Source organism: Ziziphus jujuba, chromosome 5 (assembly GCF_031755915.1).
Source record: "Ziziphus jujuba cultivar Dongzao chromosome 5, ASM3175591v1".
NCBI lineage: Eukaryota > Viridiplantae > Streptophyta > Magnoliopsida > Rosales > Rhamnaceae > Ziziphus > Ziziphus jujuba.
In genome coordinates, this window is record NC_083383.1 from 28,507,784 (window position 1) to 28,523,833 (window position 16,050).

Sequence of the window (16,050 nt, forward strand, 5' to 3'; positions counted from 1 at the left end):
TCTTCACGGCTAGAACCAGGGTAGCTTCAATCTTTTTTTTTCTTTTTTTAATTTTTTACTTAATACATGAACCCTTTGATCTCTGTCTTTGAAGAAACTCCCTATTTCTTTTTCTTTCTCTCTCTCTCTCTCTCTCTGTATTCTCTGTTCTAGCATCTCACCGAATCCTCATCCCCACCACACAAAAGGGAAAAAAAAAATAAAAAAAAAAGAAAACAAAAAAGAAAATGTCTTCCCTAAACAAGCTCTAGGGGATGGATTTGATGAAACGGTATATCCTTTGTGTATACTATAAATGGGAAGTGCTGACGAGTTTTGGTCTTTTCTTACTATTCAAAATATATTATATAAATATGAGTGGTAGGAAATCGCTTTAACGCTTTCCCTTCCTCGACTCCGTGTGAGCACCTCTTGGCCATTGTCGAGCACGGTGAGCATATACTCAAAACGGTAGCCCTGATTACAGAAGAACCGCTCCATAAATCTCCTCTTAGATTTTATTGGAGAACAGAACAACATTAGGTATTCTCTCTCCCTCTCCTCCGCTTTTCCCTCTTCCTTCTTTTATGTTTCTTCAATTTTAAACTTATTTATATTCATTTCTTGCTTTTATTTCTTGGTCCTTTTTTTTTTCCCTTCCTAAGAATCGGCAAGGCTTGATGATTTTACAAAGAAAATAATAATAATAATAATAACTAAAAAAAAAAGTGGCAGCGTCACAGAATAGAGAGGAAGAGGGTTGTGACTTGGAAGAGAGATTTTGTAGAGCATATCAATTGGAAATCCCTGGTCTTGGCCGGGAGCGATTCAGATCTCTGGCATTTTGAATTCCATTTTATACTTTTTATCCAAAAACAATCCAAGCCATGTTGCGGGAAAGACCCAGAAGAGGCACTCTGCCTCCTGCTCAAGAGGTACACCAACCTTCTACAATTAATTTCTCTTCCTCAGATTAACGTTTTAGTTTTTGTATTTGGTTCTCGAGAAAACTAAAAAACTAGAATATCTCATTTTATGTTTTTGTGGGATGGGGCTGAAGTTTTTATTTTTAATTTTTTTTTTGCGAGCCAAATATCGAGTGAAACAAAAATTTATGGAGTTCTATATTTTGCTTACTAAACTATAAATGAAAATTCCTAAGATTATAAGTATGCTCAATTTCTTCCCCCCCCCCCCCCCCCCCTTCCCTTCCTCCTCCCTAGATATTTGATAGCTGTTAAATGGTGCGTGGTTTTTACATTGGATTTGGTTAGTCGTTAAATGGAACATGCTTAAATCCTTATGGATGATGGCAGAAAAATGATCAAGTAAGCTGCTTTTGGTTTATGGGATATGGGATATCGAAGTAACACAAAAGATGGCTCATTTTGTTATTTTTCTTTGTTTTGTGTTGCAATTCTTAAACGCGATCTCCGTTTAAGTTTGATTTTTGAGTTTCAAAGAATGATGATTAATTTCAATTGCTAATTTTTGTGGATCTCAATCATTATGGCAACTAAATATCCGAAATTACTCAAAAGACATGGAGTTTTTCTTGCAACAAATCTCGTTATTTTGGCTAGCAAGCATGATCCTCAATCATAATGTAGCCTGTTTTTGCTTTTAAATGCAGCATATTGACAAATGAGTAAAAGTTGTAGAATGGGTAATTGCTATGGGGCTCAACAAATGTACAAATCGATCAGTGCAAGGTATAATCATTTCTTTTTTCTGTTTTATTGTTGTCCTATACATTTAGATCAAAACTTTATCTTATGTTTCACACCTGAGATGAAAAATATAATTCTATTGATTATAAATTCTTCATGCATAATTAATTAGTGTGTTTTTAATGGGGAAATAAACCCAGTAGTTGTTACTTACTATCATATATGTAGATGAATTAGTCTGCCCTTATGATTTCATAATGGTCATTTTTCTTCTATGTAACAAGCTATCTTTATTATTAATTCAGGTATACACCACTGATGAAAGTCGTGCATGCTTTATTGCAGATATGCATCTGCACAGAGGTATTCTGAAGCATTGTATATCCTTCAGGTAGGTGCATGAATTCAGCTAGAACATGGGCAGGTCATATAATTATGAACACTTGAATATTTGCATGATATCTTCCCTTCATTTAGATATAACTTTATGCCACTTGAGCACATCCATTGCAAGTATCTAGGATAGGGCTTGCAATATGATAAATTGGATTGAGTTTTAGCCTACCGTTCAACCATTAGGTCCATGTCTATCCTGGTTAACATGTGTGTCTTCATCCATCTGACTTATTATATGTGAACCTTATTTCATTTTTTTTTTAAATTATAATATATCTATAGTTGAGATAAGTGCTGCTGAGGCTCTGTATGATCTGTACATCTTGGACCATATCATAACAAAGGAAAAGTTCTTTATGATGATGAAACGTTTGGTCAGTTTTTAACTTGTGATGTAGTATTATATGCTTGTCAATTTTCTCTTGGTTGGTTCTTACCTTTCACTATTATGATGAGTACTTGTTGAGTTTCCCTTGGTGGTTATAATTACTTTGTTTCATCTTATGCTATATATTGTGAAGTCTTCTAATATGAAAGAAACTGCATCACATGATTATATGGCGATTTATGGTTTTTGGTCTATTTAACATTTATGGTGTTGTCTTTCTTGGTAATTATGATAAAATATTTTTCTTAAATCGTGCCAGGAAAATTTATGAGAAGTTTCCTAAGATTCCTATTGCGGCACTAATTTAACCGAAGATCAGGACATCCAATGACTTTCTGAAGCAATTGGGGATGCAAAAACACGTGTAGAGGGTTGCTCATCATTTTTAAAAGCTGCTATTAAGTGAGACAATATGCCATTAACATGCCTCTGTCACCATAAACTTCTTTGCCTAGAAGTAATGGTTTGGAAAGGATACATGTGAAAAATAATCTCTAGGATATTTATCCTAGGAAGAAGGAAAAAGCAAAAGAAAAATTAACGGGAGTTTTAATAAATATATATGATATATTATTTATATTATTTGTTGAAAATTATGTTAAATAAAAAGTATTTTGCTTTATCTTGTGGATCAAATATTTAACATCCATATAAAGTAATTCTTTTGTTTTTAGAGGTGTGAATATATATATAAACACATATATACATATACATATGGTTAACACTTTTACACATCAATACATGTGCAAAGCACGTGGGCCAAACCTAGTCCTTAGTCTATAATATAAATGAGAAGAGCCAAAGGATTTGGTCATGTTTTACTATTTATAATGGTTCAAAAACGACCATTTTTTTTTGCGTTTTATTTTATTTTGTGCTTTCAGTTTGCATATCCATAAATACCCATAGAGATCATTTTATTTCCTTATATTTAGATATGTCTTTTGGAAATTTGAAGAAATTTGAGGGTTGTTAACGTCTTTTTAAGTATCTACCAACTTTTGTACGGGAAGTTGAATTTTTCCTCACCTGTGCATTCTTCATTCCTCCTTCCATTGAAGCTCAGATTCACCCAAAAAAAAAAAAAAAAAACAGAAGAAAAGAAAAGAAAAAGAACTCTGGGATGTGCTTCAAGTTCGCTTGGGTCATCTGGTGAGTGTATATCATATTTTATTTTTTCTTTCTTTCCTTATTTATTCTTCCTTCCTCCTCAACAATCCTCTGCTTCGTGGTCTCTCTCTCTTTCTCTCTCTCTAATGGGCTTTCCATTTTCCCCCAAACTCTATATTCTCTTCCTGTATGTCTACAAGTATGCATATTCATGTATAGATTGGGTTTTTTTTCTGCCTTTCAATTTGGACCAAGTTTATTTATCTGTTTCAATTTTAGAGAAAATAAGATTAGGGTTTGTATTTTATTTGTTTGTTATTGGAAGCCGTGTGAACCTTTTAGTTGGTTTTGGAATTTAGTATTGTTTCAATGTAGTCATTAACTTGGAATCTATTGATCATATTTGATAAGCGTGGTGAAATTATTAAAGAATTTTGGGTTATGATTTATCTTATTTATGAATGTAGAGACAATGAAACCCCAAATAGGGTGATCAAGGTTTTCCATGTGTTGTTGTGTGGAAATAAAATGCTTTTTGTAGTTGATGTGGGTTAACTTTTAGGAGTGGGGAAAAAAAAAAAAAAACCAAAGTAATCATGTCGTAGCTGGTGTCTTGGAGTGGTGGAAATCTTGATTGAGTTTATTTTACAGAGCTGGAAGAATGCTTAGTTGTAGCTAAGCTATGCGTTTGGAACCTGAGCCAGTGGTTCACTATTATAATTCTATAATTGTAGTGGCATTTATGGTATGGAACCAGTATAGTATTTCTTAGCTGTTGAGTAAAAGGACCCTGACTAGACTGGTTCATGGAGAGAGAGAGAGAGAGAAACAAAAAAAAGAAATCGAAAAGAAAAGAAAGAGTGAGAGAAAGTAAGAGAGAGAGAGTAATGTAATGTGTGATTTGTCATGGAGGCTATGTTTTTTGAAATGTCAGTTTTACTCCTTCCCCTTCTTTATAGTTTCCAAACTCGCCCAGAAGGCCCATGTTTGTCCAATTTATATTATTCAAAGTAGTTTCAATTTCCTTTTAATCTTCTTAGTTGATAAAGATAAAGAAGGTCAAGCTTTTTTAGCTTTATGTTATATTTTTGTTTTATCTTTAACTTTTGTTGGATATTAGAAGTTTGTTATTTAAAAAAAAATTAGCAAGTGTAGTTTTTTTATTTTTTATAATTATATTCTTTGCTAATGTTTCTCTATAATTTTTTTTTTTTAAGGTGTTAACTCTCCTACATCTTACATTTGGCCTCACTTTTATTTGTTAACAAGGTTGGCAAGTTCAGGTATTTATATATATATATATATATGTTATTATTTGATTTTTTTAACCTAAAAAAGAGTGTAGATTTTGGCTCTTTTGTTCCTTAGAAATTTGATTTGTTGTCTTGTTTTATCTTTAATATGTGTTGGATACTAGAAGTTTATTTAAAAAAAAATAAAAAATTAGCAAGTGTAGTTTTTTTATTTATTATAAGTATATACTTTGGTAATGTTTCTTTGTAATTTTTTTTTTTTAGGTGTTAACTCTGCAACGTCTTACATTTGGCCTCACTTTTGTTTATTAACAAGTTTGGCAAGTTTAGGTATTTATATTTATATATAGGCTAAGGATTTGATTTTTTAACCTAAAAAAGAGTGTAGATTTTGGCTCTTTTGTTCTTTAGAAATTTGATTTGCTGTTTTGTTTTATCTTTAATATGTGTTGGATATTAGAAGTTTATTTAAAAAAAAATAAAAATTAGCAAGTGTAGTTTTTTTTTTATTTTTTATAAGTTTATACTTTGCTAATGTTTCTTTTTAAATCTTTTTTTTTTTAGGCGTTAACTTTGCTGCATCTTACATTTGGCTTCACTTTTGTTTGATAAGAAGTTTGATAAGTTCAGGTATTTATATTTATATATAGACTAAGGATTTGATTTTTTAACCTAAAAAAGAGTGTAGATTTTGGCTCTTTTGTTCCTTAGAAATTTGATTTGCTGTCTTGTTTTATCTTTAATATGTGTTGGATATTAGAAGTTTATTTTTAAAAAAAAAAAATTAGCAAGTGTAGTTTTTTTTTTTTTTATAAGTATATACTTTGCTAATGTTTCTTTGTAATTTTTTTTTTTTTAGGTGTTAACTCTGGAACATCTTCCATTTGGCCTCACTTTTGTTTATTAACAAGTTTGACAAGTTCAGGTATTTATATTTATATATAGACTAAGGATTTGATTTTTTAACCTAAAAAAGAGTGCAGATTTTGGCTCTTTTGTTCCTTAGAAATTTGGTTTGCTATCTTGTTTTATCTTTAATATGTGTTGGATATTAGAAGTTTATTTAAAAAAAAAAAATTAGCAAGTGTAGTTTTTTTTTTTTTTTTATAAATATATACTTTGTTAATGTTTCTTTTTAAATCTTTTTTTTTTTAGGCGTTAACTCTGCTGCATCTTACATTTGGCCTCATTTTTGTTTGTTAAGAAGTTTGGCAAGTTCAAATATTTATATTTATATATAGACTAAGGATTTGATTTTTTAACGTAAAAAAGAGTGTAGATTTTGGCTCTTTTGTTCCTTAGAAATTTGATTTGCTGTCTTGTTTTATCTTTAATATGTGTTGGATATTAGAAATTTATTTTAAAAAAAAAATTAGCAAGTGTAGTTTTTTTTTTTATAAGTATATACTTTGCTAATGGTTCTTTTTAAATCTTTTTTTTTTTAGGCGTTAACTCTGCTGCATCTTACATTTGGCCTCACTTTTGTTTGTTAAGAAGTTTGGCAAGTTCAGGTATTTATATTTATATATAGACTAAGGATTTGATTTTTTAACCTAAAAAAGAGTGTAGATTTTGGCTCTTTTGTTCCTTAGAAATTTGATTTGTTGTCTTGTTTTATCTTTAATATGTGTTGGATATTAGAAGTTTATTTAAAAAAAAAAATTAGCAAGTTTTTTTTTTTTTATAAGTATATACTTTGCTAATGTTTCTTTGTAATTTTTTTTTTTTTTAGGTGTTAACTCTGCAATATCTTACATTTGGCCTCATTTTTGTTTATTAACAAGTTTGGCAAGTTCAGGTATTTATATTTATATATAGACTAAGGATTTGATTTTTTAACCTACAAAAGAGTGTAGATTTTGGTTCTTTTGTTCCTTAGAAATTTGATTTGCTATCTTGTTTTATCTTTAATATGTGTTGGATATTAGAAGTTTATTTAAAAAAAAAAATTAGCAAGTGTAGTTTTTTTTTTTTTTCTTTTAAGTATATACTTTGCTAATGTTTCTTCTTAAATCTTTTTTTTTTTAGGCGTTAACTCTGCTGCATCTTACATTTGGCCTCACTTTTGTTTGTTAAGAAGTTTGGCAAGTTCAGGTATTTATACATTTGGCCTCACTTTTTAGGTGTTTTTTTTTTGATAAAAAAATAGCAAGTGTGATTTTCTTTTTCTTTTTTTTTCCATTTTTTGTTTATAATTATTTATAATTAAGTTCTTTGCTGATGTCTCTGTAAACATTTTGTTTTTTAGGTGTTCCTTGTTGCTATAGCTTAAATTTGGCCTCACTTTTGTTTATTAGAGAGTTTGGTAAGCTTGTATATATTTTCAATTCTAATTTATCATTGATAGGTGAGAGTATGGAAAAACAAAAACAAGATCAACAAAAATATGATAGTATGTCAAATGCTAAAAGAGAAGAAAAAAATAAAAACCGAAGAGAGAAAAGGCTATTACGTAATGAATTACTAAACATAAATGTTAGACGAGATCGTTTATTTTTGAAAACTTCATTTGTTGAATGTCACAGTAATAACATTGGAAACACATCTGAAGCAATGATAGGTGTTGATGAAGGAAGAAGAAAAGAAGATAATTTAGGAATAGAAAACACCTATTCTAAAAAGAGCAAGTCAAATGGTATGCATATAAAAGATAATGATAATTTAGTAATAGTTAATAAGAAGGAAGAACAATTAAGAAAAAGAAGATAAAGATATGCAAAAAAATCGAAAGGGAAAGAAAAAACTAATTAATAAGCAACAAACCAAAGAAGGAAATGCACATAATGAAGTGTTAAAAATTATATATTTAGGATCTTCATCAAATCAGGTTGGTATTAATGATGCAGAAAATTTACCCATTGGATATGTAACTAAGAGTGGCATAGTTAATGCACATTTGAAAAATCAAATTGAAAATGAGTCATTAATATCTAATAAAGGAACAAGTGTTTGTGCGAAAAGAAAGCAATGAAAAAACATTTTGAAAGAAATAGTTAGTAGTGTGCATGTTCTATCAAATCCTACATTTTGTAATCATTGCAATGCTAAAATATTACAATATGAACACAAGGGATTTTGTTATTCAAATGGAGAAGTTTTATTGGTTCATAATAAAATGCCTATTGAGTAGTATGAATTATTTACTTTAGATGCTGAAGAATCAAAAGAATTTAGAAAATATGTTAGAACCTACAATAATACATTTGCTTTCACTTCTTTTGGTGTTAAATATGATAAACAACTTTGTATGAGAAATAAAGGTATTTACACTTTTCGTGTACAAGGACAGGTCTATCATTACATAAATGAATTGTTACCTATGGATAAGCAACCATTATATCTACAATTATATTTTTATGACACTGAACATGAGTTAGAAAATTGTCTTCGTTGTTCTAATTCAATGAATTTAATGTTGCTACAAAAAATAACCAATATTCTTTCTATGAATCCTTATGTAAAGTTTTTTCGAAGCTTGAAAGATATTGAAAATTTACAAAATTATTCTATTCATATCAAATCTGATGTAGGATTAGATCAGAGAGTGTATAAGCTTCCCACTGCATCTCAAGTAACTGCTATATGGATAGAAGATATGAATTCTGAAAATAGAAATCGTGAAATTGTTGTGTATAATCAAGCTGGATATAGTCATAAAATAGAATACTATTTTGGTTGTTATGATGCATTACAATATCCTTTGATATTTCCTTTTGGAGATGCTGGTTGGCATCAAGGAATAAAAAAAATTAACAAAACAAAAAGACAATCATATTGTGAAGGTCAATTTTTGACCAATGTGACTGAAATGGATTCTGTTGTAGACATGCTTGACAAGGAAACAAAAGGTGTATTTTTTTTTTTTAAAAAACAATAGAATTTATGTATATATATTTTCAATAGTCCTGCTAATTTATCTTCTTTGCATTGTTTCTACAGTGATGGGAATGAAGAAGAAAAGAAATAGCGTTTCATGTCGTGAGTATTATTCTTATAAGTTGCAAATTAGATCACTAAATGATTCGATGATTTTGCATATAGGACGTCTTTTGCAACAATTTGTTGTAGATATGTATGTAAAATTAGAAACTTCTAGGCTTGATTATTTTAGAAAAAATCAAACTGAAATTCGTGCTAAATTGTATCAAGGAATTATGGATAGTGTTGATGTTGGAGAAACTAGGGGCATAAAAGTTGGTCGAAGAATTATATTGCCTTCTACTTTTATCGGTGGTCCTAGAGATATGCGTAGAAGGTACATGGATGCAATGACTTTAGTTCAAATATTTGGAAAACCAGATATTTTCCTAACTATGACATGCAATCCAAATTGGATAGAAATTAAACAAGAATTGATAAAAAATGAGGAAGCACAAAATAGACCAGATTTAGTTTCATGTGTGTTTAGAGCTAAATTAGAAGAGTTGAAGAAAGATCTTTTTAAAGATGAAATTTTTGGTCCAATAGCTGCACATGTACATGTAATTGAATTTCAAAAAAGAGGTTTACCACATGCTCATATATTAATCATTTTAAAATCTAATTCAAAGTTACTATGTCCCGATATATTTGATAAGATTGTATGTGCTGAAATACCAAATAAGAAAGATAATTTACATTTATTTTCTACTGTAAAAAAAATATGATGCATGGACCTTGTGGAAAATTTAATCCTAAAAAAATATTTATGAAAAAAGATGGTACTTGTAAAAATAAATTTCCTATGTCATTTACATCAAAAACTGTTTTAGGGAAAAATTATTTTCCATTGTATAGAAGACGTGATGATGGTTGCAAAGTTAAGGTTAGAAGATATGTTCTAGATAATCGATGGGTGGTTCCTTACAATCTTTATATGCTTGCAAAGTTTGACTGCCACATAAATGTTGAAATATGTTCTACAATAAAGGTTGTTAAATATTTATATAAATATATATACAAAGGACATGATAAAGTTGCAATGAATATAAAGTCATTTAAAAATAATGAAGATATTGATGAAATACATAGTTTTCAGTCTGCTAGATGGATATCACTGCCTGAAGCGATGTGGAGAATTTATGGCTTTTCTTTAAATGAAATGTATCCACATGTAATGACATTACAACTTCATTTGGAAAATAAGCAAATGATGAGTTTCAAGAATTCTGTTAATTTACAATCTATTATGAATAATGATTTCTTTGCAAAAACTATGCTTACTGAATATTTTGTTATGAATCGTGTAAATGTAAACAGTAGACAATTATTATATAGGGAGTTTCCTGCACATTATGTTTGGTCATCCCAATTTAAAACTTGGAATATACGCAAATGATGTGATGTTGTTGGTAGAATTGTAAATGTGAATCCATTTGATCATGAGAGGCATTATCTAAGATTATTATTAAATCATGTTAGGGGAGCCACATCTTTTGATGATCTTAAATGTGTAAATGGTGTTTAATGCTTATCATATCGTGATGCAGCTTTGTTGCATGGTCTATTAGAATCTGATAATAGTTTTGAGTTATGCTTGGAGGAAGCATCTTTGTACCAAATGCCTTATAGTTTACGAAGGTTGTTTGCTACTTTATTAGTATATTGTAGTCCAAGTAATCCGAGAGATTTATGGATTAAATATGAGAAAGCATTATCTGATGATTTTAAATATTTAAATTATAGTGATAAAATTAAAAGATCAAAAGTTTTAGGACATATTAACATTATCCTAGAATCAATGGGAAAACTTTAGCTGATTATGATCTTTTGGAATTTGACATTGATGACAATGATATTCATGATGATAATAGAGAAATTAGTGAGGAATTATCAATTGTTATAAATGATGATGATATTGCATGTGCACAATCTTTAAATATTGAACAAAAATATGCATACGATCAAATATTAGATAAAGTGTTCTCTAAAGTACCTGGTTTGTTTTTCATTGATGGCCCTGGTGGAAGTGGAAAAACTTTCTTATATAAAACAATTCTTGCTGTTGTTAGATCAAAAGGTTTAATTGCCCTTGCTACAGCATCTTCAGGAGTTGCAGCTTCCATTTTACCTGATGGAAGAACAGCTCATTCCAGGTTTAAAATTCTTTTGGTGATGGAAGAACATAATACATGTCATGTTAGTAAACAATCAGGATTAGCGAAACTTATGAAAAATGCAAGTTTAATAGTATGGGATGATGCTCCGATGGTAAAAAAGGAAGCAATTGAATCATTAGATAAGATGTTACAAGATATAAATGAATGTGATTTGTTATTTGGTGGTAAAGTAGTTGTTTTTGGTGGGGATTTTAGACAAGTTCTTCCTGTAGTTCCAAAAGGTACTAGAGAAGAAGTTATAAATTCATCTTTAGTTAATTCATATTTATGGCCAAAATTACATAAAATAAAATTAAATCAAAATATGCGAGCTCAATTTGATCCTTTATTTAGTCAATATTTGTTACGCATTGGTGATGGAGTTGAAGAATATATTCATGATGATTATATTAAATTGCCATGTCAAATGATTGTTCCAAATGTTGATAAAGAATATGCATTGGATAACTTAATTAAATATGTATTTCTTGAAATTGAAAAGTATGCTGAAAACTTGGATTTTATGATAAATAGAGCTATTTTAACACCTAAAAATGATTATGTGGATCAAATTAATAATGTCTTAATAAATAGATTTGTAGGTGATACAATAACATATTATAGTTATGATGAATGTTTAGATAAAAGTCAACAAGATATTCATGAAGATTTCTTGAATATGTTAGTGCCTAATGGATTTCCTCCACATGAATTAAAATTAAAAGTAAACTGTCCAGTTATACTATTAAGGAATATTAATCCTTCTGAAGGGCTATGCAATGGAACGAGATTAATTTGTCGTAGATTTGATCAAAATGTGATAGATGCTGAAATTAGTGTTGGAGAATATCGAGGAAAAAGAGTTTTCTTGGAGAATATCGAGGAAAAGAGTTTTCTTACCTAGAATTCCATTTATGCCAATAGAGAATGTAAAAGATGTTTTACATTTTAAACGTAAACAATTTCCAATACGATTATGTTTTGCAATGACAATTAATAAAGCTCAAGGACAAACATTAGACTATGTTGGTGTATATTTACCGGAACCAGTTTTTTCTCATGGTCAGTTATATGTGGCTTTGTTTAGAGCAAAGATGGGACAATGTATAAAATTTTTGAATATTATGCCTTCAATCGATGAATTAGATTATACATTGACCAAACATGTTGTATTTCATGAATTGTTGAGTTTAGTAAATTCTTCAAATAGGTAAGCTCAATGTATATTACTTATATTATTGATGTTATTTTTATTTATTTATTTATTTTACATTTTTTGGTCATTTTTTATAGATTTGAAATCATGCTTTTGAACATATATGATTGTTTTGTTTTTTTAGTAATCTTGAGTTTGGTAATATATTGACTTTGATCAATCATTAAAGTGAGTGTTTACCATTCCTAACTGTTAACTGTCAAAAATTGACCTTTTATTTTAAAAAGCAATGCAATTCATATATATGGGGTGGACAGACATTGTGACAAAAGCATTGACTATTGTGATGGTTTTGGGCATAAAACATTGAAATGTATTGTTTATTGGTTATGGTCTTTATTATTGGTTATCATCACTTTAGAATGATTTGGGGGAAAAAGAAAGGGAGTTAAAACTTTCAGTACGACCACCTCTGCTCAATCAATTGTGACCTCACATCTCTTGGATGCTTAGCAACTAAGAATTGATTGGTAATACAATGAAGCATTACACTTTTATTGCTTTTTTGTTCTGAAATATGCATAAGCCTTTTACATATTGCTCTGTCAGTAATATAAATATAGGTACTTTGCAACTTAGTTTGAGTGTTAACTGCTCAGTTAGTGGAGTTATTTTGGTATGAATTTTAATTCTAATTACTTTGGATTTATCTTAATGAGTTACTATCTTTCTCATGCATTTTTCTTTTAAAGTTCTTTACAATGTTCGCAATCAATGTGATAAACTGACATTTTATAAATGGAAATCGTGTAGTTAATGTCAATATAGAATTTTAAACTGTGGCAAGGCTGGAAGCTTTGTGTTAAAAAGGATATCTCCAAAGCAGGTTTGATGTTTCCATTCAAGACTCATTATCAACTTTTAGTTACCTGGAATTTTTTTTTCATGAAATCAGTAGCAGGTAGGATATTTAAGCCTTTTTGTGATTTTCTAGCCACTACATGTAGGATATTGAAGCATTTTTGTGATTTTCTAGACACTACACTAAGGCTAAGATGCTAGATGCAAGGGCATTGTACGTACACACAGATACATCTGCACACACTTGGCCACCAACATGCTCTATTGTGTATGTATCACGCTTCTCTACATGTTGAACACTCCAACATCTATTGTCATGCATAATTATCTGGTAATTTATGATAACATTCATTTTAATTGAGAGGTAGTTTTTGACTTTTGAAATATTTTAATTGTCTGACACGTGTTACTTAATGTGACAAGGACAATATAAGAAGTATATTGAGTTTCATTTTCATTATTGTTTTGATAATTTAGGAACAAAGCTAATTATCATTTTTTTTACTATATTAAAGTTTTTAAATTTGAAAAATAAAAAATAATAATAATAAAAGAAGGATAGCTGACTGCTTATTTTTGACTTGAGATTTTTAGAATTGCCAAATTCAAATGGTTTCTTCATTATTGAAGCAAATGGTGAGTTAAACCAGCAACATATATTGGTACATTATAAATATGTTTCGGTATGATGGTTTTAGCAATTTGAAAATTGAGAACACTTCTCCTCTCTACCCCACCATAAATGAAGAAACAAGCTGAAAATATTGGTGCCAAGTATCTATATATGTAGGATATCCCTGGTTAGGAAATGGCTCTGTACAATAGTCTTATGTTTTCCAATGCATGTTGGTTTGGATGCAATTATGCATCAGGGATATGTTTGTTTATAGTTATGCAGTAGCATTTTTGAATTATATTAAAGAATGTTTTCAAGCGTTTTCCTAGGGTTTAAGATGTCTTTTTTTGCTTAATTTTGCCACAAATATCTTAGTTATGATGCTTATTTTTCATGCAATCTGATAGTTTCTCTCCTTTTTCTTTTGCTCCTTAATTCTCAAGATTGGAAAGCAAGGTTAAATGTACCCCTTCCTAATACCTGCTTTGAAACAAAGGTATGTTTTCCATGCTTTTGTTATATTGTCTACATTCTCCATGCTTCTTCGAAGCTATATCAAGGGAAGCTAATTTCAGGTTTTATGTCTTTAATTTCTATATTTGAGTTGATTTTATCATATCATTTAGTATCGTTCACCAGTATGGTCAAAGCATGCTTAATTTGTTTTTCCTTTGTCACACCTGCTGCCCTTCTTTTCCTATTTTAGATTGTAGTGCAGCATTATTTGTTATGTGGATAATTATGGTTGAATTAAATTTTTTTCGGGAGGTTGTAACATGTTGTATGGCATGGTATTTTTATATATAAATAAACATAACCTTAGAATAAATAGATGTCAATACACATCATTTTTTGTTTTTCAACATATTTTTTTATATAAATATTAAATTTATCACTTACAAAAGATTTATTATATTGATGTTTTTACTTGATTAGGTTTTTAGATGTCCATTATATTGTATATATATATATATATATATATATATATATATTATGTACTCTTTTTTTTTTCAATACAAAAATGTAACAAAAATTTTCCTGCATATATCTTTTAATTAAAATAACAAGTTAATACCATTTACACAGATTAAAATAATTTTCATTTTAAATAATATCATGACTAAAAAAGCATGGTATATTAGCTAATATATACTATTTATATATAATATTAAATTAATCTAATAAAAAAATCAACATGTAAAGAGCTATTGAAAAAAAGGTAAGGACAGCTACAAGTTTACAATATCCCATTAAGAAATATGTTATGGTTTCATGTGTATGCATATAAATTGAATTTTAAAATAAATTAAAAAAATCAAATATTTTTACTAAATGTTTTATCAAATATATCAGCATATATATATATATATATATATATATAATATGATACTGATTTGATCCAATATGTATAAAAAAATAAATGTAAAACAAAAAAATAATTTATGTTTTGATGTGTATATAAATATGTGCATACAATATATATATATGGTTTTCAAAGTAAATTAAAAATAAATAAATATTTTTGTTGAATATTTTATCATATGTGATGTAGTAAATTTTTTCACTTTAAATATTAAATAAATTTCTGTTAAATGGGCTGGGCTTTTTTGTTAATAAATAATGGACTGGACTTACTCCAACTATTGCTTTGCATTAGCCTTTTATCTATTAGGTTAATTAAAATCCTTGAATGTTCCATCACATATTTGATATTCAACAATTGCCATACTGGTGAGATCCACATTTTATGTTTCTTTTTTTATTTTGCCATACAGGTGTCAGGGGTTGTGGTATGGCATGCATTATGGTTATGATGACTTACAGTATGGTAAGGATGGAGTTAGTGTACTTTATACAAAATTTTGGACTTCATTATTGTACTTCAGAAAGGACTTTGACTTATCATGTAACTAAAGATTTTGATTTATAATATTTTAAAGCCTATTTCCTTGGTTTTCAGTATTTAAATGCCATTGGCTTTTTTTCTTTTCTATTTTTTTTTTTTTTTTGTTTTCAGCTTTTCTCTCCCCCTACTCTCTTTATCAGTGACGACAAAGAACCTGAAGATTGTGCTATTCACTACAAAATTGGTAACTTTAATTTTTTCCATTCCTTTGTCTTATTACTTAATTTCCTCGTGCATTTCAATTCTTTTGTGAGTTCATGAATTTCATTGTGCATGGATCTTTGCATTTTTCATTGCTTTTGTGTGCACATGCATATGATTTATATTTCAGTTCTTCACCCAATACCACATATTGATATATGAAAAACCAACATGTATTTATGTTAACAAAAGGACTAGCTTGTCTGCGTAGATTATCTCAAACATCCATTTTTTAAGAGCTCTAACAACTGGCAGAGCATCTGTGTTCCTTATTCTATAGTCTTCCCTTCTTTCATTATTTGCTTTAGAAATTGCAAAATGAAATGTAGCATATTCAACAACCAACCAAAATCTAAATAAAAAAACTTTTTATGAACACTATGTAAAAAACAACTCAATATAAATTGTTGGCTACAAAATTTTCACACTTGCTCAAG

The 16,050-nt window shown here is 28.9% G+C and overlaps 1 protein-coding gene and 1 long non-coding RNA gene across 2 annotated transcripts; both read left to right on the plus strand.

The window, feature by feature from the left end:
- The first annotated feature begins 866 nt into the window (after positions 1-866).
- Positions 867-6,289, plus strand: LOC125422913 (uncharacterized). The gene is made up of 8 exons (XM_060817321.1): positions 867-914; positions 1,955-2,040; positions 3,392-3,585; positions 4,761-4,826; positions 5,361-5,426; positions 5,656-5,721; positions 5,952-6,007; positions 6,242-6,289. The coding sequence occupies exons 1-8, from the start codon at positions 867-869 to the stop codon at positions 6,287-6,289; spliced, it is 630 nt and encodes a 209-aa protein (XP_060673304.1).
- Positions 6,290-6,526: 237 nt separating this feature from the next.
- On the plus strand, positions 6,527-14,450 carry LOC112491393 (uncharacterized). The gene is made up of 4 exons (XR_009638977.1): positions 6,527-6,594; positions 6,825-6,890; positions 8,736-8,774; positions 12,843-14,450. It is a non-coding gene; the product is annotated as an uncharacterized LOC112491393 (long non-coding RNA).
- The last annotated feature ends 1,600 nt before the right edge of the window (positions 14,451-16,050 follow it).